The 23426-nt window shown below is 31.5% G+C and overlaps 1 protein-coding gene across 1 annotated transcript; it reads right to left on the bottom strand.

Annotated features, from left to right (window-relative positions):
• Positions 1–10234: 10234 nt before the first annotated feature.
• Positions 10235–21859, bottom strand: LOC102655249. The gene is made up of 11 exons (XM_026446276.1): positions 21333–21859; positions 21080–21173; positions 19691–20530; positions 18353–19535; positions 17521–17940; positions 16641–16973; positions 15691–15954; positions 13633–13994; positions 12695–13201; positions 11729–11983; positions 10235–11051 (listed from the first exon to the last, which is right to left on the bottom strand). The coding sequence occupies exons 1-11, from the start codon at positions 21842–21844 to the stop codon at positions 10680–10682; spliced, it is 5142 nt and encodes a 1713-aa protein (XP_026302061.1). The 5' UTR covers positions 21845–21859; the 3' UTR covers positions 10235–10679.
• Between the last annotated feature and the right edge of the window lie 1567 nt (positions 21860–23426).

The following is a 23426-nucleotide window of genomic DNA, read 5'->3' as shown; positions in this document are numbered from 1 at the left end:
TAAAATCAGTTAATTTCATTTTGAAAGAAATTGATTTACTTAAAAGTAAAGATTTAAATGAAAAAGATTTTATTTTTGTATAATTCTCTGTATAATTAAACAATGAAAATTTTTTATTGATTAGTAATTTTGATAAAATTTTTTGATTAATTATGTTAATAATCGATATTTGATTCGTTTATTTATTTGTGGGTATCAAATGTATAATAGAAAGTGCTTTTTAAAAGCATTGATTTCAATGAAAGCTGGATATTCTTTTTCGTTTTTTTATTCGAAGAAGCATGCGATGTGAAAAATTTTCAGGATTATTTTCACGATTCTTTGATCGCGAATCGGTGCTTTTGTGTTGAAGTAGACTGCCGTTACTATGAATACTCGATAATAATGCAGATTTGATTTACAAACGTCGGGGAAGACAAGGGCTGATCATTTTTATGGAGATCGTACGATTTATGATGTCGCTTAACGAACAATGCAGAGATTTATTAAGTGGTATTTAATTCATCGTGAAATGCCGCGACTTTGAAATTGTAAAGAATCGTGACAGTATAAAGAAACAAAAATTAAATAATAACCGAGAAATATAGAAATATGAATTTATATTCGATCGTTGAAACAAAATAAAATTTATATCTTGCTCTTGTTAACCTTCAATTTTTACTCTTGAAATAAAATATCAATGTATAAATAGTCTTTGATCAAAAAGCAAAATATGTCAAAAAAAAAAAAAAAAAAGTAATTTTTTGGCTAGAAACTATAGAATGCAAACTATAGAGTTCTTAGAATTTTTTATTTGTCTCTTAATTAATATACAAGCATGAAAAAGTATTCACAAGATTCTCGAGTAATTTCCTCTTTCACGTTTGCTGACCCATTTTTTAAGCTGCTCATGTTAAATACGAAAGAAGCAAAGAGTATGGGCACTCCTTCGTGTTTAGAAAAATATGTTGTAAAAAAAAAAAAATAATAATAAATTTCTATTAAGAAAAAAAAAACATGCAGTAAGAAAGTTGGTCAAAGAAGGGAACTAAAAGTGTTTCTTTTTAATTCCCAGTTAAAGAAACTGTGAGAAAGTTATGAAGTTTGTTCGATGTCTTGTTACACATTTCTCTTCTATTTTACCGGTTGCATTATATTTTCTTTCAATTGTATGCCGAAGACAAATAGTAATATGTTGTCTCTGTTTGTCTATGATGTTTAAACAACCAGTTTGAGTCGGCCAACTATAGAATACGAACGTCTTGGAAAATGCTTATACAGATTGTTCTGTTCTCTTCAAATAAATACGCTGCACATACAATACGTTCGATACGATTGTGCTTAGTAATCAAATCTATGCCATTCTATGACAAGATGTCTGATTTATTTTCATTTTGATTTTTTTATCGAAAAAGAGTTTGCATTTATTCGATGTTTAGGTATATATTAGGCATTATATTAAAGTAGCATCTATATTCAGTGGCTCACGAAAATATTTTGATTATTGTCCTAATAAATCATAATAGATTAAATGTAAAGCAATTTTTTTCTTGACAAAAAAAATCTTGACAAAAAAAAGGCACATAAATTTACTTACAATATTTAATATCAAAGATATTTAGAAAAAAAATATTTTTCGTTTAATTGCCTTTATATTTTCTTTAAATTTATATAACATATCGTTATATTTTGACGAACTGTAATCGATCACAATCGAAACTTTTATCTTTCGTTGAAGAATCACATTACTTACCAATTTTCTTCCCTTCCTCTCCTGCTTTTCTTGATAAAAAACCGTCGTGTATATTCTCACGAACGCAAATAATTTTTTACCATGTCTCTTCAAAATAACGTTTTCAAGTTATCTTTTATTTTTGCGCACGAACGATCGTTCTTGTACGATCTATCTCTCCAACTTTCTGTTTCTGAATATACTTATCGACGATCATTTTTATTACGTAGGATATTTTCGTGAGCCACGTACAAAATTATTTCTCGTTTGTTAACTTCCGTCGAGAGAAAAATTTTTCTCCGCGATAAGCTCCGAAATGTCGGTTATATACAAGCGGAAAATTGTTTTTTCGTAGACTAGACGAGTTTTCTGAAACGCGAAAAGTTGGCTAGGATCGATGATTCAACGATCGAAGATAATGTTAGGACTTTCTTTCTATTCGAAATTTTGTAAATGCGCAGTCTGTGCTATGTATATGTCGATGTTTTTTAGGATAATTTTGAAACGTAAGCGGAATGCAATTTAAACCGCAAGATTTTAGAAAATTTATTAGGAGAACTCGGAGAATTAACAGGTGGAGTGTAATATAATTCGAATTAAAATTTATCTAGATTCGTTTATCTAATTTAAGTTAATTTCTTTTAAAATTACTAAGTATCTTTTGCTACGTTTGGTACATTGGTCTTTATAATTTTGTCGAATAGAAGATTAAAAAAAAAAAGTACTTAAATTAAAATTTCAAAATATTAATTTTTGTAATTTCGATCTGTATAAAAAAATTTTTACAATTTTAAGTTATTTCAAGTATATAACTTACGACACCTTCTATCTTTCGTCTCAAATTTATTCGTATTCCAAGGATCTTTGTCATAAAAAAGATTCTTTTAAAATGGAAATGAGCAGTATTCAATTATGGTAACTATGTCTATCGAGAGTGATATTCAAATCAAACTATTCAACGATATAATCGTTGAAAATTCATTATCGCGATACTTTAAATTATTTCTTTCCGAGATAGACGAAACAACTTTTTCACGGAGGTAAAGCTTCTCTTGAAGAATCTATTATCGAGCTATCAAAAGTTTTTCACTTGTTTAAACTGTTCGAGGCACAAAACGGCCGTTTCCTCGCACAAGAACGTAACAAGTCGATAATTGGAGAAGCTTACCGAATTTCAAGATTTTCGTTAAGATGAATTCTTGTCCAACTTTTACGGTTTTCGGTGATTATTTCGATTCCCTGTATTATTTTAAAAATGGTTTCGAATAGAGAGATAAGAATTATTGGGTCATGCCATAAGTTAATCATTTTAAAAGTTCAAAAGTAAAAAATTATTTGGAAGTTTGCTTTGAAAACAAAATTAAATCATCATGGTTATAATTTATAATGAAAAAATAAGTAGCTTTAAAAACAAATTTTGTATTAAGTAATGATAAAAGAATTTTTTTCACCTTGATAAAAAATATATTATCATTAATAACAAAAATTAAAAAACAAAATAGATGTAAATATGAATAAATGTATTGTGAATTGTCATCAAAATATTATCAATTATTTTTAACAAAATTTTTGACAAATAGCAAATCAGAAATGAGTTTTTTAATTGGAGACATTTGTTTGGAAAACAAATTTGTTTGGAAAAGAATTTAATATTATTATATTATTTTTACATATACTGAAATTATTTTTTTTTAAACAATTTTGAAACTTATGGAATGACCTAATATTTCAATATATCATCAAATAAAATTAAAGGATGTTATCTCTGAAGTTTAAATTTTTATTATATACTTTATCATATATTACATTCTACATATCGAAAATTTAAAAAAAAATTCTTCGTCAGATGTATATTCATTTTTAAATTAAAAGTATCACAATATTTATAGAATAAATTGAAGGGAGAAATTTCAGAAAAAATTAAAAAAAATTTATAGTTAAATTTTATCGAGGTTCGAGTTCGAGTTCACGTGATTAATTCCTCAAATTTTCCACTTTATTTTCAGCGCTATTATAAGCCGGTCGACAGTATATCGTTATACGAGGTGCACGTGGTTCTCTTAATTACCGTCAATTTTAATCGAATTTTCGTACCTCGGAATCGAAAACTGATAATGAACTTTTTGCTCCAGCGATAATAATTCCGCCCTTGTTCATCGTATTCGATGAAATCGGGAGAGCTATAAAATTTTCTCGTTCCCGTAACGAAATTTTAAATGTAATTACACCTTTTATGAACCTATGGAAATGTGCTAGAAAATGTGCAACATGACATTTATTTTTCTAACTATTGAAAAAGTAATCATTTCAGTGATCAAACTTTCAATAATCATTGAAATAACTCGACGCATGAAAAGTTATGATTTTTCAAACAGTGATAGGTTCAAATTTAGGGTTAGTTAATTAATATTTTTAAATTGTTCTAAGATATTAATATATTAAAAGATAGAATATTAAGCTACTAAAATAATAGAATATTGGGACACTAAGATATTACTTTAAATATTAAAATATTATAAGGAACATTTAGAAATTCAGAGATAGGAAAAATTTTTAATATTAGTAAAAATTTTAATATTACGAAAAATTATATTAAGACGAAAAAGAAAATTTTATTTACATTAAAAGAATTGAGCGATTTGGGTGTATTTCAGTAATACGCGATTTAAAAATCAGGCGCAGTCGCGATGCAAATTCGTATAGGTGAAGCTTGCCGTTAAACCAGCTCTCCTCTTTTGTAGGAGGAATCCTAAAGCGACTCTTCATCCCTTATTCACCTGCGGTCGAGCCATAGCTTTCTAGAGTTGGTCTTTGGAAAATCCTTGCTGGTTGGTCCGCTGCTAGAAACGCGTGCTTATTACGTGCGCTGAAAACAAACAAACCAAGAATCATTTTAAACCTCGATTTTGAACAGAACAACATCGAAAATATCTGTTTCGTTCGTGAATTTAAAAAAAAAAAAATTCTATAAATTCTTTTGAAATTTCTCTCTGATTCGGAATTCGGAAGAAATAATACAGACAATAATTTGGAATTTATTTATTTTAGAAATATCTTGAAAGAATTAATGTATTATGTTTCACGGCGTAATAGTATAAAATTTTTAATTATTTTTTTAAAATTAAAATACAAGGTAAGAAAGGGAAGAAATAAATTTGAGACGATGATTAGAATAAAAAGATCGAGAATTAAAGATAAAATTTTCAGGATTTTTATTTTTCTCTTTAATTTCGCCTCGCGAGAATTAAGAATACAAAGCGTTCTTGGCTCGGTCGTAAACAACGTGGTTCTTCGTTTTTACGTTTGTAATTTGTGAACAGAATAAAACATAGATAAACACGGATAACACAAACTGAGGGATTACAAGGGTGGGAAGAGATAAAATTATCATTTTCACGATCGGTAATGCAGAAGGGAAGCAAAGGGAAATAGGCGTACATTTGTAAATTTAACGAGATTAAACAAAATTAGCACCAATGTTCCGTTTTAAACTCAATGAAATTAAAAGGCATTTGTACAATATAGTTATAAATAATAAAGATATCAAATGGTATAAAAGAAATATAAAAAGTATAGAAATAACATTTCTGAACATTTTATTTCCATTTTTTTTTTCTTTTTTAAAACGAAAGCCACATTATATCCGGCGGAGAATGTATTGCCATTCAATCGGAAATAGATCGTCATAAAGACGAATGTGTACAAACAAAACTGAAACGAAAGAATGATCGGTTCGTTTGCTATTGATACATGATATCCCTTAAAGATGGAGAGCATTTATATAAAATTCGAAAATAATTTAGAAACTGACATAGGATTATTCTTTACGAAGAAATAGAAATATGTGGAAAAATATAAAATAAGTTTTTTTTTTTATTTAAAAAATAAAAAAAATTCATTTGATAATTGATTCGAAATTTTTGTATCGAAATTGTAGTTTTTATAGAATTTTAGAGAACTATAGAATTGAACGAATTTATGGGCCTTACAATACTTCAAAGTATTAAATTAATATTTTTTATGGAAGAAGTAAAAACGTTACACAACAATATTGATTGATACGTGTTTGCATGCATATGGATGAACCGTGATCCAAGGGATACGTTTGATCACGAATTGGGAATATCAATTATCCAGAATAAAACGAATCAATCCCCTTTCTCCGGCAATCAGTATAACCAGGCGTATAATCTGTAACATCAATATCTTGCATAATATGTTAACTATCCCTAGCTGATATTAAGTCTATGAATAATTACGAGATAAAATATCCAAATTCATTTTATTCGAATACTTTATTTGTATTATTTTCCGATTATTAATTTTTTGAAATAATATAATATAATAAAATTAAAAAATAACTTATTTTTACTTAGATATCTTTATTTTTGTTTAATATCAATATTTATAACGATTCAAAACTTATATTAATTGCATTTATATTAGGCAATTTCACAAAAATTATTCGTGTACAATTATACTTGAGTAAAAATAGAAATAGTCTCTAGGACTTGAAATTGTTCGTATTAGCGAATTTTACTTATTTACTTATTCAAATTATTCTAATTATCAAATTTACCAATTTTTCATTTTCATTCAAGAATATTTAATATATATATATTTAAATAAAAATAGAAATTAAAAAATTATAAATATTCGAACAATAACTTAACGTATATCCAACATGTAGTAGATAGTCGCAGTTTTAGTTTCCTCTATTTTGTCAAAAGTATCGATTGCATAGATTCACTTCTAATCGTTTATATATTTTGTTGTATCAGAGAGAGAGAGAGAGAGAGAGAGAGAGAGAGAGAGAAAGAGAGAGAGAAGCGCGATAGAACGCGACGGAAGATGTGAAATAAAGAGCGAAGAGAAAGAGGAAGAGAGAGATACAAGGGTGGGACGTGGATAGGAAGGGGTGAGTCGCGCGTTATCCAGCTGCAGCCTGAGAAAAATGGCCCGTCTCGTAGTTTCTCCCTCTCGTACCGAAAAATCTGTGCCGGCCGATAAATCAGATCGCGTCGCGTCTAAAACCGATGGTGCAACTTTTGTCCAATAACGTGATACGTAAACGTCCGTATACAAGCCCTGGCTAAGCCTCTCCTTCTCCCACGTTTCGATATATTCGAGCGATATTTGGAAATCTGTATTCCGCCTCTCTTCCCTATTTTACGTATTACTAGGCTTGTTTCCGGTCTATTACCTCGGTGTCTGTTCTCGATACAGTCCCTTCGAATAAAGTTTGGAACACAATTCGAGCAATTGAACATCGAGTTACAAAGGGAACTGAGACTTATTGCAAATAGTTTTTGCACGTTATTATAATGCTTGAGTGATATCACAACGATATTTTTATTTAATATTTCGGTAATTTCGTCCCATTATAAATTTGATATTATAGAATTGGAGAGTTGTAGAATTTCGTAAAAAGGATTCGTTGGAAGATTTTCTATAGTTATTGGATATATAGTGAAATTAAAATTTGTAGAAAATATAACAAAATATCAGAAGATAATTTAGTACGAGTATATATTAGTACATCGTGTGAAGTTGAATATTCCAAAGTTTCGAGTTTCTTTTTTTGCTTTTCCTTACATTTTATCATTCTTCATAATTTGTTCGATTCATCCTTGATAAAATGATAGAAATATGATGAGAGTTGGAAGCGAAAAAAGATCGTGTTGATAGTGAGACCGAAATGCAATGAGGGAATACTGTAATACTTATAACGAGAGTGGATCTTTTCTTGCTGCATGTTAGATCATATGACATTTTGGACGGGAAAATGATATAGGTTAAAAATACGTGAGCAAAATCCTTCAAGAGGGTGTGGGATAACCGGAAATACGAAGTCGGCCCTCGGTCTCTGAACGATTTCGTGTGATTTCATCTGCCAGATGAAAAAAAAAAAAAAGCAATTCTATCGTATAAAATATTATATCACGAAAAAATATAGAGAAACACGATTACTGATATCTCCAAGGAATAATTCTCGAAGAGTTGAAAGGGGTAAAAGGTGAATGGAACTTTAAATATTGTATCGCAACGGATCTTGAAAAATAAAGAAAGAAGAATGGGAAATATTTTAAACGGAGAAAAGTTCGTCATAATTTTCATGAATATACATACTTTCGTTACTCGTTCAATTGTACATCAGATTGTCGTGAAATTTCACGATAAAAACAACGCAGTCGTCGTTTCAATGTCTGAAATTACATGCCACGTCGGTTACACGATCGCGTTCCTTATTTCACGAGACATTTAATACGTCGCTGCGACCGAGAAAAAAGAAGATGAAATTACATAAAGTCCCGGCAAACATCATCAACACCTCGAAAAAGATTCGAAGCTGCTACGGAAAAACGAACAGGCAGAGAGGGAGGGAGAGACTTTCTTTTTAGAAAGCAAGTAGAGATTTCTCTTTCTTTCGTTCCTTCCCCGTCTACCACAGAGACGTACGCGTGAACGAAGGGAAAAACAGAATGGGTAACGCGACCAAGGGAAGGAAACGGAAGAAAGTATAAAAACGTGTGCCGTACTTTTACGAGTCTTCTCTACTTTCGCGAATAATGTCCCAGGCATATGGTACTGTGACGGCTGTTACCCCTTTACGATGCCAAACCACCCTTTTCTAACTCCACACGTATTCCTGCCACGCGTCCTGAAATCACCAGCTGCTAAAAACGTGCATGCGAGACGAAAATGTCTCTTAAGCCACGGTATCACCCAACTCGTCCACCAGTTAATTCCAAATAGTTAAATCAATCAGTTCGATTCAGGGATTAATTAAAAAGATGTATATTTTTCACACTTCTTTTATTTATTACAAACAAAATATCGAAATTTAAAAGATTTACTCTTAGTCGTTAATTAAAAAAATAGAAAAGTGTGAAATTAAAACTTGTAAAATGTGCATGCGAGACGAAAATGTCTCTTAAGCCACGGTATCATCCAACTCATCCACCAAATAGTTAATTCCAAATAATTAAATCAATCAGTTCGATTCAAGGATTAATTAAAAAGATGTATATTTTTCACACTTCTTTTATTTATTACAAACAAAATATCGAAATTTAAAAGATTTACTCTTAGTCGTTAATCAAAAAAATAGAAAAGTGTGAAATTAAAACTTTTGCATTCTTTGGTACAGTGTTGCTACCTGTATATAGTCTATAGTCGCATACGTATTTTGTTATTTCGCGTTTTTTTGATGGACAGAAAACGTGAATTTCGTGTTTGTTCGACGCTCTTTGAGCCGTTTGTTCTTCAGGCTCTCCAATATTGAAAATATAAAGTTACCTTATTGTAACGTGTTCGTCCAAACCACGCTCCTACAAGGCTATCAGCCAATGTAAATGCAGTCTCTTTGTTTGAGAGATTTTTTACTTTGTTTCACGCGTAATAATAATATCCGTTTATCATTTACAATACATATTCAGAACGTTATATGACAATCAAAATGAGATTTGCGTATTTATAATATTCTTATAAGAAATGGAAATTCATTATCGAAAATGGAGGCTTTAACGATTTAGGATTAATAAACTGGTGTTCGATTGGTGTCGACGATTCCCACGAAATGATAATATTAGCCACGTGTCGATAAACAGGGAAACGTTCGATTATGTTGTGTAGCGTGAGGGACAATTAGCATAACTCGATAAAAGGGATCGAGTTTTCGGGAGTGATATTATTGGGACGCGTCAGTGATTCATTTTAATGACTGGCAACATGCTAGATATCGGGTCGAGGTGTTTGGCTTTATATAAATGGTGTAGAAGTGGGTTGGTAAACAGGAGGAAGAGGAGCTGATCGAAAATTTTCGCGTGATGGTCTGATACGTGCGTCGGACACTTTGAAAGTTGAAACCAAGTTTCCAGTGTGTTCCTTCTGTTTCCGTTGCTCGCGTTCCGATTACAAATGAGGGGAGCTTGGCGAGAATAAAGGATACTCGTTTCTTCGGTCAGAGTTGCGTTTGATTCTCGCGCTTGAAATCAAAGATTACTACGAAAATGCTAACGTGTATTTTCATTGTTTTAAAGATGTATTAAAATCGTTTTATATCTGGCCAACGTGTGAATTAATTACGATTCTTTTGAATAATTGGTTAGCAAAAACGAAAGAAATTTATAAAATAACGTTAAATTAAAGAATTTTTAAGTATAGACGTTTATTATACGCGAAGAAATATATATCTAATAACAAAAATTCGAATAATTGATAACCAATATACTTTGAGTACATTATTTATTCTATTATTTTATTTGATTCATTATCGACGAATAAAACAAAAGACAATGATGGCCAGACGCGTGTATTCAAACAAGATCTTTAAATGTTTTTATAATGAAAAAAATCATACTAATTATAGTTAAAATTTTTTTATTATTATTATTATTCACGTGTAATATTACATTGATTAGATTACAATTAATATAATTGTTAGGATGATAGGGTTTTACGGTTCGTTTAAATGTCTCTGCGAATTAAGTACATCAAATAATCGTAAATTTTCCGTTTATATGGAACGTTTATCAAAATTATTAATACAAAAGGTCAAAGAGCAAATGATATATCAAAGATGTAATTACGATTTTAATTTACAATCGGTTTATAATTATCTAACCTTCCCTCTTTCTGAATACAAACGACGTCGACCGCCCGCTATTATCCTTTTCTTCCAACATCTCGTCGCTATTTGCTCGTTGAGATAATCGCGTTCAGTTAATTTTCACCGGAAGTTGTTTATTAGCCGTAGTTCCGCGCGAGTTTATCTCGTTCCTTGAACTTTTGTCCACGAGTAGTAGTAGAGTCGTGGTCCCGGCACGAAAGCTCTATGACCAAATTGATTTAATTCCGGGAAAAATTTCGCAGAAAGCAGAGCACGGTGGTGTCGGCCAACAAGTTAATCCAAATTTAATTACAAACTCCGTCACGATCTGATCGAAGTCGAGGAATCGAGATCCGTTTAATCGTGTAACGCGTATTCTACACAATCCTTTATCCAGAGAAAACACGTGCCAGTAATATTCTCGAAATAAGGTAGAATAAATTTCTCCCTCATGCAACGTTTGTACCATTTGAGCTCCTCTTTCTTCATGATCTTGTATCTCACCATTTCTTCGTACTTTATAGATTTTCGTTTAATCTTCGGCTTTGGTGATTCCCATTCTCTCTCTAACCCGAATTCGTATATTTCCACGTTGATCTTCTTTTTGTTACCCAATGACAATTCGTGCAGATTCTCCTCGAGATAATTGTATATTGGCTTCATCTTCGAGAAGATTGGTTCTACTTGTTCCATGATGAGAGATGGATGGAAATCGGAATCGCGAATCAACTGAGAATAAAATTTCTGGGATTAATATATAAATGTTTAATTTATTGTTTTTAAATTTTTAATGTGTAATGTATTTTAATATCTGTGAATAATATAAATTGATAATTATTCAAAATACAGGATATCTTTTGTTATTTGCGATACAATCAGATTTTTTAGGGATTTTTCATGAAAAAGTTAAAAAGGAAATAAATAAAATCTGTTTGAGTTATAAGTTATAACATAAATTTTTTGTTTTAAATTCTCTTGACAATGGTCAAATATTTATGAACTTATTATAATATATGCAAATTTAAAATTAAAGGAAAAAGATGAAATATTAATTATGTATCGCAAAATGTACAAAACATTTCACATATTTATACGAATAATTATTAATGTATACGCGTAATTAATCATTTAAAATTCCTAATTTTTATCTTCATTCGGAATGAAATTTATTCAAATCTGCTTCTTATCTTTATCTGCATTTGTAATTATTTTCGTGACGTTTCAATCAGTTAAATTCCCCGGAAGGGAAGCGTTTTGACCGTGTAACGTTATCTAACCGAATAATTTTAACGGCATAAACCCTGATAACTTTGCATAATATGCAAAAGAAAACGTGACCGGCCCGATAAATTTAATTGGAACATCTGGCAGTGGTAGCTTCGTAAAAAGGACATTAATTCACTAACAGACATCCAATAGCGTCCAAGGGCTCTTTGGATATCGATCACCGCATTTCCACTTGGTTCCTTGAAGCCACGCAAAATACGAATGTACAATAATTTCGGTAGAGCTTTGGCATGGTCCATTAGAGATAAATCGTGGGTATTTTTCCAAATACCATTATCATTCCTTCCAAATGGAAACAGCCAATCATACGGTATTGAATAAGTGCTTCGTAATATTTCTGTTCTATCGAAGTTCCTTTGCTTCACGTGAAAATCCTGGTTGGAAAATTCAATAAATATCGAAAGAGATTATTATTATTATTTTGTAAATAAGTTAATTTCTTTCGATAATTTTACAAATTTTATTATCGAAGTATATTTTTATATTTCATAATTACTATTTTTTTCTATGGAAGCACGAATTTCTAGTAAAAAGTAAAAAATTTTGAGATTTTTTTTTATCGCGTATAACAATACAAGATAATGGAAAATTAAGTAGTATCTTTGTATTTCAATCGGGAAATTTAATTAAAAACATGTAGAATATCAAAATTTCTTTCTTCTATTATAATTTCAACTTCTTTTTTTTTTTTTTTTTTATTTTTAAACGGGTTCAAAATTGTTAATATCACAGATTCATTTTCTATTATTATTCTTATTACTGTAAACTAGAATTCATGATTCGCGAAATACGAAATCATTCTGATTTCAAAGTTTGCAGAATAAATGCATATAATGAGAAAACAAACGATTCTCAATTATCTCCTCGTCTTCGAGCGAGAGTCGAAAACAAACGAAGCTCTATTATGTTTCATCTTCTTTGTTTTATCTACGTTGCTAAAATTAAGTAAGAATCTATAGATACAGAAGATAGATATATAAATACGGAATTAAACATAAATACGATTCATTGTGTGACTATTAGGTAAATTATATCATATCGTTAAAATATTCTGTATCAAAATTAATAGAGGCAATTAATCTAACCGGAAATTCCTGTTTAATCTTTGTTGGGCACACAGGGTAAAACATGACAAGGCGATGAAGTGCCGGTTGATACGGGTTTGGATACGAAATTACACTCGTATCTTTATCGATCATTGCCATCAACTCTATTTGATTTCTAACGAGACGATGAATGTACTCGTAACCACTGAAATCTCGATTCATCGCGAATATCCTGTACTTGAGACCGTTTGCCTTGAAGTTGAGTGTCTCGTGATTGCAAAAAGATTCAAACATTTTCTCCTCGAAACTTTCTTCGTAGGATCCTTCGCTTAAATTATCCGCGCATTGTTTATGATTGAAAATTTCAAAATTCCGATAATGACTCGTACTCCCGTCATTATTCACTTCGAATACATTGCCAAAGACGTCGGTGGTGCTGAATAGGATGTCTGATACCATGAAAGGGAAGAAATAATACGTGGATGTTGACTGATTACCGCATATGTTGCACATGTTCCCCTTGAACAATACTTTGTCTTCGGTGATCTATCGAAAAAAGAGTATTCGTAGATTAAACTTTAGTCGTTGATTTAAAGGATTGATTTTTTTTTAAGAACAACAGAATTGTAAATTAATTTTTAAACTTTCAATGATTGTTTTCGAGAGTTTTTTTTTTTTTTTTTTGACAAATGGATACCTTTCATTCTCAACATCGTGTCGATTTGGAAACAAAATATTCTTCAATCTAACTCTCAAGAGTTTCTCAAATGGATTAGCACTCTCAGACACTTATTCTCGTTGTATCTATTCGTGAAAGCATTCTCAAAAACAATTGTGAAGAGTTTTACTTTCAAAATTAAATTTAATTTCTCATAAAAATTGTCCTTAATGTATGTATGTATATATATCTAAACTTTGTTTGAGTTTTACTACATTAAATATTCGCTTTCGAATCTCATCTAACTCGTTTTGATTACATTTAGATTAACTCCATCCGCCATCGAAACTTCGTAATGACCTTCCCTCGATATTCTGATTTGAAGATCGTCGGGCATTGATAAAGTGCAGCTAAGTTCTGACTGATCGTAGTATACCGTAGCATAATTCTTGTGCTCCATCCGACACTTCAATAGAACGGAGACGAAAGTGTTGTCGGTCAATAACTCGTTTATTTTTTTCTTGTAATCTATGTGTCTCTTTACGAGAGCCATGGAATCCTCACCGTCTTCTTTCGTTTCTTTGTCCGATGATAGGATATATTGTTGGATTTCTTCCTCCGTCCATTCACACGTCAATGGTTCCTCTTCTATGATATAACTGGTCGTGATACACGTACTATCTGAAACGTAGCAACTTCGTATTAAGATCTCTGACAATGTCAATAAAAATCTTCTATAAAACTTTTAAAGTCATTTTTACATTGGTTGTAGAGACTTTTTTTCTTCTTAATACGAGATATTTTTTTGTTTAATCTCTCACGTGGAAAACGATTAATCGATCGTATTTTCGAAAATTATCAGATGAAAAAAGAGAAAATATAAGATTAATGTGAGAGTAGGATCGATAAGTACGATGTCTATGATGAAAAAATTTGTCATCAAAAAAATAAATATAAAAATGAAAGGGGATAACAGTAAAATAGTAGATTCGTTTTATTAAAGAGTTTATGTATTTATTCATAAACTTCATAAACTGAAAAGTCAAGATATGTACATCCAAATATTTCAAGTCTTGCATAGCTGCAAGTCACGTTTATCTGAAACCAGTTTTGCCACCGATAAAATTTTTCCTGAGTTTTATATCTTTCCGTGAATCGCTTATAAATAAAACAAACTGAATACTTTCATGAGTATCGATAAAACATATTAATAAAACATACTAATATGTATTTTTCATATATCAAAATATTCGATAATAGAAAAATATATAAGCTTTTTAAACTCTTTAAACTATAGGAAAATATAATTTTAATTGACAGCTTAAAATTAATTATTATTTTTCTCACGAGTAAAAATATCAAAATGTCGAAAGTTTATGAATAAAATATCGATATAGATTATTGAAAATTTAATATTCTTTTTCTATGTTTGACAACAAATAAATTCTTCTTTTTTTTTTTTTTTTGATATCGATCCATTTTACATAGATACATGTTATTTTGTCAAACGCGTCACGATGATTTAGCGTTATCAAACTTCACAGTGGTAAATATTTATCTTACAGTTGTTGTAAAATCATGCAACGATTCGTAGGCCACGTTGTATTATACAAGGTATTTTCGCATAACGTATACGAAAGCCAAGTTCATAAACTTTCATCTGAACTTTCCTCATCTCCACCGTATTTTGTTTGCTCGGTTGAATGCAGTTTCTACAAACGTTTGAGGAACTTACACGGGAAGCAAAGCGCGTCGATTGCACTTTCGTGTAATGATTCTACTAGCTTTTAATTTTATTTTTTATTTTTGCACTCGAGGGAAGGGAAATTTAAAATAAAGATCACGAACTTTCGCTAGTTTGATAATCATTCTTCGATTTATATCTATATCGATATATTCTATTTCCAAATTTATTAAAAAGAACAAGAAATATTATAAATTTTAAACGATCGTGGTTTAATAGTCAGAGATAAAAAAAAAGTGTATATAAATTGGCTAAAGTATCAATTAAAAAATTAAATAAAGTTCATTGAAAAAATGAAATATTCCGACTAGAAAAAGTGCATCATTATTACGACATTTAAGGATTAATTAAATCTAAATTCGTTATATTTCGTGTCATTTAATTGTATCTTTATATAAGTATAAAAATTAGATGTTACGGAAATAAAATAAAAATTCGTTGAAAAATATATTTTCTAATCATCGTGTATTATTATAGGAAGTTAAAGATAATGATTCTAAAATAGATTGTCACCTTCATTTATCGAGCATTGATTTTCTACGTGGCTTACAAATTCCGATCTCATTGAAATCGTATAATAGGGTGCAGAAATTGGAATCCGTTCCGCAAAGTGGCAAGCATGCTGAAACATACCTGGAAATCTGACAGTCAATTCTCCATTGGAATTCAGCAACATGTTGGTACCATCAGCGCGACGCGTGAATTTCTCGTCGACCTCGTAGTCCGATATCCTTCTCACCAGGAATCGATGATGGTCACTTACGATCAAGTCGTTGTGCACCTCGTACTGTTCGCCATCGTGATTCAGGATTGTGTATCGTGACACTTTGATCGACTGTGTTGACACTTTCGCCTCCTGAAGGCATGTCGTGCTTTGAATCGAAAACGAAAACGTTTATCAGTGTTTTTTAATATCTTCTTTTTAAATATTTATTAGTATTGTAATTTTAAGATTTTTTTCTTTTTCATTTCAATTTTGTAAGCGGAGAAAAATGGATATAATTTGATATTAGGTGATTCTGAAGGCATGTCATTTTTGAAATGAAAGATTTCTTTTTTTTCTTTTTTTAGATATTTATGAAATACTCTATAATTTTTAAAATTTGTTTTCGTTTTTGGGATTAAAGACAATTAGGATGAGAAAGAGAATTAAATATATTGAATATCAGTGTTTCTTTAAAAAATAATATATAGGATATGCAATTATAGATCTTAATATGAAGTAATATTTGTTTAATATTTAGTACAAAAATCAGTATTTTTATTATCTTTTTTGTATTATGTTTTTTTGAACTTGTTTTATTAAATCAGATCATTCTTTTAAAATGAAATTTAACAGCTATTTCACTCACCGTCTTTTGTTGCTCTTCTGATTCTTCCTCGGTCGAACGAAACTTTTTCTTTTTAATTTTTTCTTTTACATTTTTTAATTCTTTCGATTTAATATCTTTAAAAAAAAATGAGATATTAAATGAATCCTTAGCAGTATATAATTTAATTTTAAATATATTTTTAACGAGCTAATATCAGTAATTGTTTGTCTCAATATTATTTCTCGTTCAATTTAATATTTTTGTAAATACCTATATCGTTTTTCTCGATCTGGTCGTGTTCATTTTGAATGATGTTAATTTTTTCAATAGATGTACAAGTTACAATCACCCCGTTAGAACGAAAAATAATTATTGTTCCATCATCTAAACACTTTAAAATACTTCCATTTCTCAAAAACTTTCTACAGATTTCACGATTGTTTTCGTAGTCAATGTATCCTTTTCGCAAATACGATTGTTTGATATAATACGGATTTTCCGGCCCATCACCGATTACAGGTTCTATGAATAAACCGGCGGGTGACGAGATTCTGTATTCGATCTTTGTATCTTGCCAATCGAAATCAATATTCTTTGTCATATCTAAAGTAATAGTATTATAACATCAAATGAATTAATATAGGAGAAAATTAAATACAAAAAAGTGTGTGAATCTAATTTTATATTATTAAAATATGTTTTGTGTCATCACTTTTTTTATATTTTCTCATACAAGATAGAAATAAAATATATATTTTTTGAATCTAAGAATATATCGATTCGAAAATTGTTTAATTTAATTTAATTAATCGGTTAAAATTTTATTAATCGAATATTATTAGAAAATAATATATTTAAAAAAAAGATTCAGAAAAAAATTGATACTTCAAAACGAATTTAGATTGATATTATCTTCTTTCATCTCGCAAAAATATTTATACATATATCGAGTGATGGGTTTAAGACAATATGACACTGAACATCACTATTTCTAATTTTTGTATGAGTTTATAAACCTATATTCATCATTTGGTATATAATATTTGATAGTCACTTTATTCATATCATGCATAGGTTCTACTTTAGGATTATTTTAATTATATCTAATTATATATTCGAATCATTAAGATAAATATATTAAAACTCTTACCTAGGAAATTTAATGACATTTGAAAGGTAATAACGATTCCTAATGGACTCGTTAAGTGAAATACCTCGGTATTTTCCTGAATATCGATTCTACGGGACAATCGTAAAGTGTATCCATTCAACGTAACACTAATGTACAAACGTTTGCTCTTGTACAACCAATCCTCTAGATTGACTTGTACCAAAGTATCATCGGCCGAAAAAAATGTCTTTCTCTGATTCGTTACTTGCACACGTAATTCTGAAAGAGCATAGCCCACAAAATCATAATGTTTTTCCTTTTCGGAATCTTGTATCGAAATCCACTCGTTATCGGTCGATTTTAAACTTCTTCGACTGGACAATTTATCGGTTTTCTTTTTCTCTTTCTTCACATCCTTTTTCCCACTCTTTGTAGTAGAGGAATAGGTATTATTGTATACTGTATTTATAAAAGACAGTTGTAAATTCTATTTCTCGTACAATGATTCAATATTTCTAATCTTCAAAACTTCGAGCAGGATAACTTGGCTTCTCCAATTGAATTTTTTGTAGTTAGTTCTTTTTGCGTTATCGTTCGAATATTGTTTAAATAGTTTTAATATTGTGAAAGGATTTAATGAAAATTTAAAATGGAAAAAAATTTAGGGATCCTAGTGATCCTGCTTCGATCAATATCGAGAGCATATATCTTCAACAAAGAAATTGTTCATAATTTAAAATTCGTATTTCTTATTATCTTGAATAATTTTTCTCAAGATTCGTTACGAGAAAATCAAAACGAAATAAAAATTCGTGTATTAAAATCTCCCATTATCGATTCAATTTAACAAATTAATCGCGTGTAATCTGACAATTTATTATTTCCATTCGAAACTCACTTAAATCTTTATTGGTTTTCTGCTTATTAACATCGTAGATCTCATATTTCGCCTTCAAGGTCCCGGGTAGAATGAAATCCTCATCGCGAAAGGACATAGTCTCGTCGTATATCTTCGCGCTCTTCGTCATCAATCTCTCCATCTCTTTGGCCGTTTGCAATCTGTTCTGTTCCTCTTCCTGGCGCAGCCATTGCTGCTCCTCGGGCACCACGTATTTGTAGAAATCACCGAATCGTAACGGAGTACGGATACTAGAAATTCTTTCCTCCTCGCTCACATCGTTGATCCTCCATTTGTTATGGAAGTGGAGTAACAGGGAGTCCGTGGGCTCGAAGTATCGAAATTCTATGTGATCGAAAGCGAGTAGACACTCGTAAACAAGCTGAAGAAAAATCACTTCCGGTAATAGCTCGACATCGTTGAAGTCTTCGAGACGATAGTTGTTAGTCGGCCTTGTGGCGAACACGTTCTCCTCCAAGTAACCGGGGACCAACAATTCTCGAGGATCCACCAGGTCGAACAGGGGTGAACATTCGACGATTTGTGGAAACACTTTCCCGTAATCGATGTTACCATCGCTGAGAAAGTAAACTTTGTACATGGATTCTGAGTACAAGCTTGGCAAAGATTTGTAACGTTTCATTGAAAGCGTCGAATCTTGCACGTATATCGGATCGTTCTCCTTCTTCATTCTTTCCAAAATTTTAACCTTATTCGTTTTAACTTTCGAATCGAACAACATTCTGTCGAACATCAATATGTGCAAGTAATGCTTGATCTTCTCGCTGTTTATCGACAAGTCGAAGCAAAAACGAAGATTATCTATGTGACGAGAATAATTGTTCAATTTTTTCTCGGTGATCTTGTTCTTCTCGTGGACCCTCGTTATAATCGGATGCCGTAATATGGATATAATATTGTCGATTAAATCTGACGGTTTGGACAAGAAAGGAATCGCGGATATACCGACAATAGCCTCGAGGATCTTGTTTCCGTGAAGGATTAGATCGATATCGGTTACGGTGCAATCGATTTGGTCTTTGTCCTCTTCGTCATCGAGGCCGTATTTAAGGTTGAGGGTTTTTAACTTTTCTTCGATGTAGGATATCAGATATTCCCTAGTTATCTCAACCGTCACTTCTTTGTCTGTATATTCCTGTACGGTGTAAAATAATATTATTTCGATTTAATAGTAATTTTAAATATATATATAAAAAAGATAAATATATTCGAATTAATACAATCGAGTAGATTATAAATCTAGCGAACTTGAAGTGAAGCCAGGAATGAGAAACTGAAGGATTATCTTACTTCCTTGACCTTTATATCGTTTATTCCGCTTGTATCACTCATTTTCTCCGTAATAGTGGTCTTCTTCATTTGCTTCTCGTTCTCTTCAACTTGCATTAACATTGCAATCATTATCAACGGAAGTAAAACACATTGCGGAAGAAAGGTATCGAACGTATCCATAAAAGATTTGTAAATGTTCATATTTGGTTTCTCGATTCTCTTATCAAAGATACTCGTTTCTATCTTCATACTTTTCAAATAATTACCATGTTGCCTGTAAACATCGTAAAAATCGTACAGGATGTACGACACTCTGTTGTACATGTCTTTTTTGTTGGCCTCGTATTCTTCTTTATTCAGAGTTTTCGGATATCGCGGTGGACAGAACACGAGGAATCCAATGTCGTGATATTCGGGATACAATTCGGTTTCCTGCAATCGTTTCTCCACCGTCGTCCAAAAATTATACAATTTGCTCTTCGACACGGTATATTTCTCGAAAAAAACTAATTTCTTGCTTTCATCGATGTCTATTTTTTCCTCTATGTTTTGATTCAATTCTTCGTCGGGCCGTTTGATCTGCAGCATGCAACATATCGGCACGCCAATGCTTTTCAATTGTCCAGGTAAGTCTGGATCGTGGAAACCCATGAGGATTATGTATAGGTTAGGTCCGTTGATTGGCGCGTCATCGATGTAAACGGCATCCCGCCATTCCTCGTTGCGTTTCCGCAATTTTGTGTTAGCCTTCTTCTCAAAATGATCCAAACTGAATTTCTTTGAGTGTGGCCCTGTCGAGACACGGTGATCGACATACGTAACGACGGCGAGCATCGCAAATTGGAAGGATTTAATTAACTATTTTCAAACTGTTTAATTTGGACCGTGTTGTTTCGGCGTGGAAAATTAATTTTTCGTTCTCTCTCGTTGTGTTGCGAAATAATAATTGATATGTCCGTAATTAGATTGAAAATTGGATATCGTCCTTTATTAATTATATCTAGAAAATATCTTCTAAAGTATTTTATTCGATTTTTATAGATTTTTAAATCCGACGAAAAGAATCGGAGGAAATTTTCTATACTTTTTGTATCTTTAATATAAAAAAAATCTCTTATCTTTAACTTAGAGAACTTTAGAGAACTGGAAAATGGAATATCATTAGGGAGTGTTATTTTTTTATTTTTCATTCGATTAAAAAAAAAAATATATATATATGTAGATGTATATAATACAAACTGTCGATAACATGAAAATAAGCTTGAATATTTTTTATATAATGAATAAATTGAAAGCATAATTGCTCAATGCTCGTAATAACATGTGCTCTCTTTTTCATCGATTCTATATAGAACGTTGATTAATTAAACGAGACATATTTGATTCTAGAAATCGAAACAAGCAAACAGCAAAAGTTAAATACAACAAAAACGTCAATTGATCCGACATAAATTTGAAACGGCCTATATGGCTTGATAAAATAAGCTTATTTTCACCGAAACTATTTAATTTAAAAAATTATTTTCCCACTCGCGTTTTGCTCTTATTGGCATAATTAGTATCGACCCACGTACCATTTCCTCACTTCCTAATTACTTTCCCATAGACATTAGCGACACCACCATTCTGTACGCGATGTGGTTAAAATCGATACATTCACCGATTTCGCCTACCCCAGTCCTCGACTGTCTGCATAATCCAATATTCCTCGTCTATCTCGCGCTCCAGGTTGATTAGTCTTTTCACTATGGCGATGTTCTCCTCCCTCGCCCGATATATCAAGTACTTGATGACCCGTGCCATCAGCCAGGTAGGAAGCGTTTCGTTTTCGGTCTCCAGAATCTTGTTCGCGTAACGGCAAACCCCCTGAATCGTTGGACTTTTATCGAGGCTCTGCTTCGACAACGCTTTCACGCTGGCCAACGTTTTCTGACACGTCAATGGGTAAATGGCCTTCCGCCTGCCCTCTTCGGCGGCTATGTTGAAGAACGACACGCATCTCGAGTGGTCGGTGATCGTCTCGACCATCATGATCACCATGCACCACCACTCGTTGTCGTTGATCGCGATCGTCTCCAATGGTTTGCGCCAAGCATCCTCGTCCACCTGTTTCGGCTTAGGGGATTCCACGGATTTCGCAGGTTTCTTGCTCTTGGCCTTGCTCTTTCGCATCGCGCACGAATATTCGTGATATCGGTCTCGTAACCTATAAAGTTGATCGACTTGTGTTGCCTTTGTTAATCTAATCGATTATTGAACAACAAGCGATAGGTTGCAGATTTTGTGGCGACAAGTGTGAAGTTTGTGACTGTATGTTAGGGGATTTCATGGACAAGAGAGTGAGTTGATAAGAGGCTTTTCCGATTTTCATCGTTCTATTGAAAGTGAATGTCGATTTATCGATCGGTGTAATGCCCGTTTTCCACGCAGACTGTGTAATCAATGAAAAATATATAGTAAAAAAGAAAAAAAGAAATCATGATTCGTATAAAGATAGAATTAAGATATTTAAATTGTCTATTCTTGGATAATTTAAATACCGATAATGATTGAGCGTGATTGTTCCTTCAGGATCATAGGTGATAAATCAACGTGGAAGATGATCGTTCAATCGACGATCATACTTTGTCACTTGTCGAAAATTGTGCTTGGTTACCCGGATGGTCGTCTTTAGGTTAGTTCATCAATGTCACACAATGAGCGATGGTGTGAATCTAGTTTGAACTTTAAGAATTTATATTCTTAAGATTTAGATCAATTTTCATTCGCAATATAATCGGATAATTGGATGAAAGAAGAAATCGAATTATTTTAGATTATCGAATTATTGAAGATAAAATATCGGATAAATATATGATTCCATACTTTCGAGGAGAGATGCACGTGACATACGGTTCGATGCTAGCCATGAACATGACGGCTTCTGGTTTTGGACAGTTCGGGTTTCATTTTCGGTCTCCTCTCGTCCACGTCAGGTTGATTTAAAGCTGATTTACACGGTATGTCAGGCTGTAAACTGCGCGACGCAAGAGTGACAAAACGTTGTCTAAACTGCGCTAAAATTGACTGCGACCCCACCATTGGCAAATATCGAATCGATAGAGAAATTTATGTCTGGGTAACCGTGGAAAAAATATATAATTTATTAAGTCGAAAAGAAAAAAACAATTTTACGACGTATTATTAAAAATTTATATATTTGATAAATATAAATATCCGTAATATTTAATCAACATTTGTTGCTAGATTGTTGCGTGTGAAAAATTTGATTATACGAAATATCTAATTTGTTACAATTAGCAATGACAAGTATTTAATTCTCATGGCTAGCCGTAACTTAATTGGATTAAATAATGCAAGCCATATGAGCACGAGTAAAAAATTCTACGCTATAACAATGTAACGTGGTGAATAAAAAAATTCAAGCAGTATTATGAATTTTACTTCGTGGAACGGTGTACGATAATATATAATAATCCAAAACTAGCGTCATAAAATAAATACGTACGTAATTTCTTTATGCCTTTTAATATTTCTCTATAATGTGTTTTTTTTTAAATCTATGTTTATTAAAATTTACTATAAAATATTTCCTTAAAAATTCTCGACAAAATTTATCTATCGATCTTTAATTGCCTTTGGATAATTTCATCCCCAAAATCAGTATCTGTTATAAAACACGAAAATTATTCGAATATCAAAATTCACCGTTTTAACGCATAATTGATATTCTATGACCGACAACCGGTTTTTT

Source organism: Apis mellifera, linkage group LG1 (genome assembly GCF_003254395.2).
Source record: "Apis mellifera strain DH4 linkage group LG1, Amel_HAv3.1, whole genome shotgun sequence".
Taxonomy (NCBI): domain Eukaryota; kingdom Metazoa; phylum Arthropoda; class Insecta; order Hymenoptera; family Apidae; genus Apis; species Apis mellifera.
Note: the sequence above shows the minus strand (reverse complement) of the source record. Positions and strands in the feature narration are given on the sequence as shown.

Coding starts and splice junctions, on each gene's coding strand:
- LOC102655249 (XM_026446276.1), bottom strand. CDS start 21,844: ATGCGAAAGAGCAAGGCCAAGAGCAAGAAACCTGCGAAATCCGTGGAA. Junction 17,941..18,352: donor TCGAATGGAAATAATAAATT/GTCAGATTACAC, acceptor TTATAAATACAG/TATACAATAATACCTATTCC. Junction 13,202..13,632: donor CGGATGGAGTTAATCTAAAT/GTAATCAAAACG, acceptor TTTTTTCGATAG/ATCACCGAAGACAAAGTATT.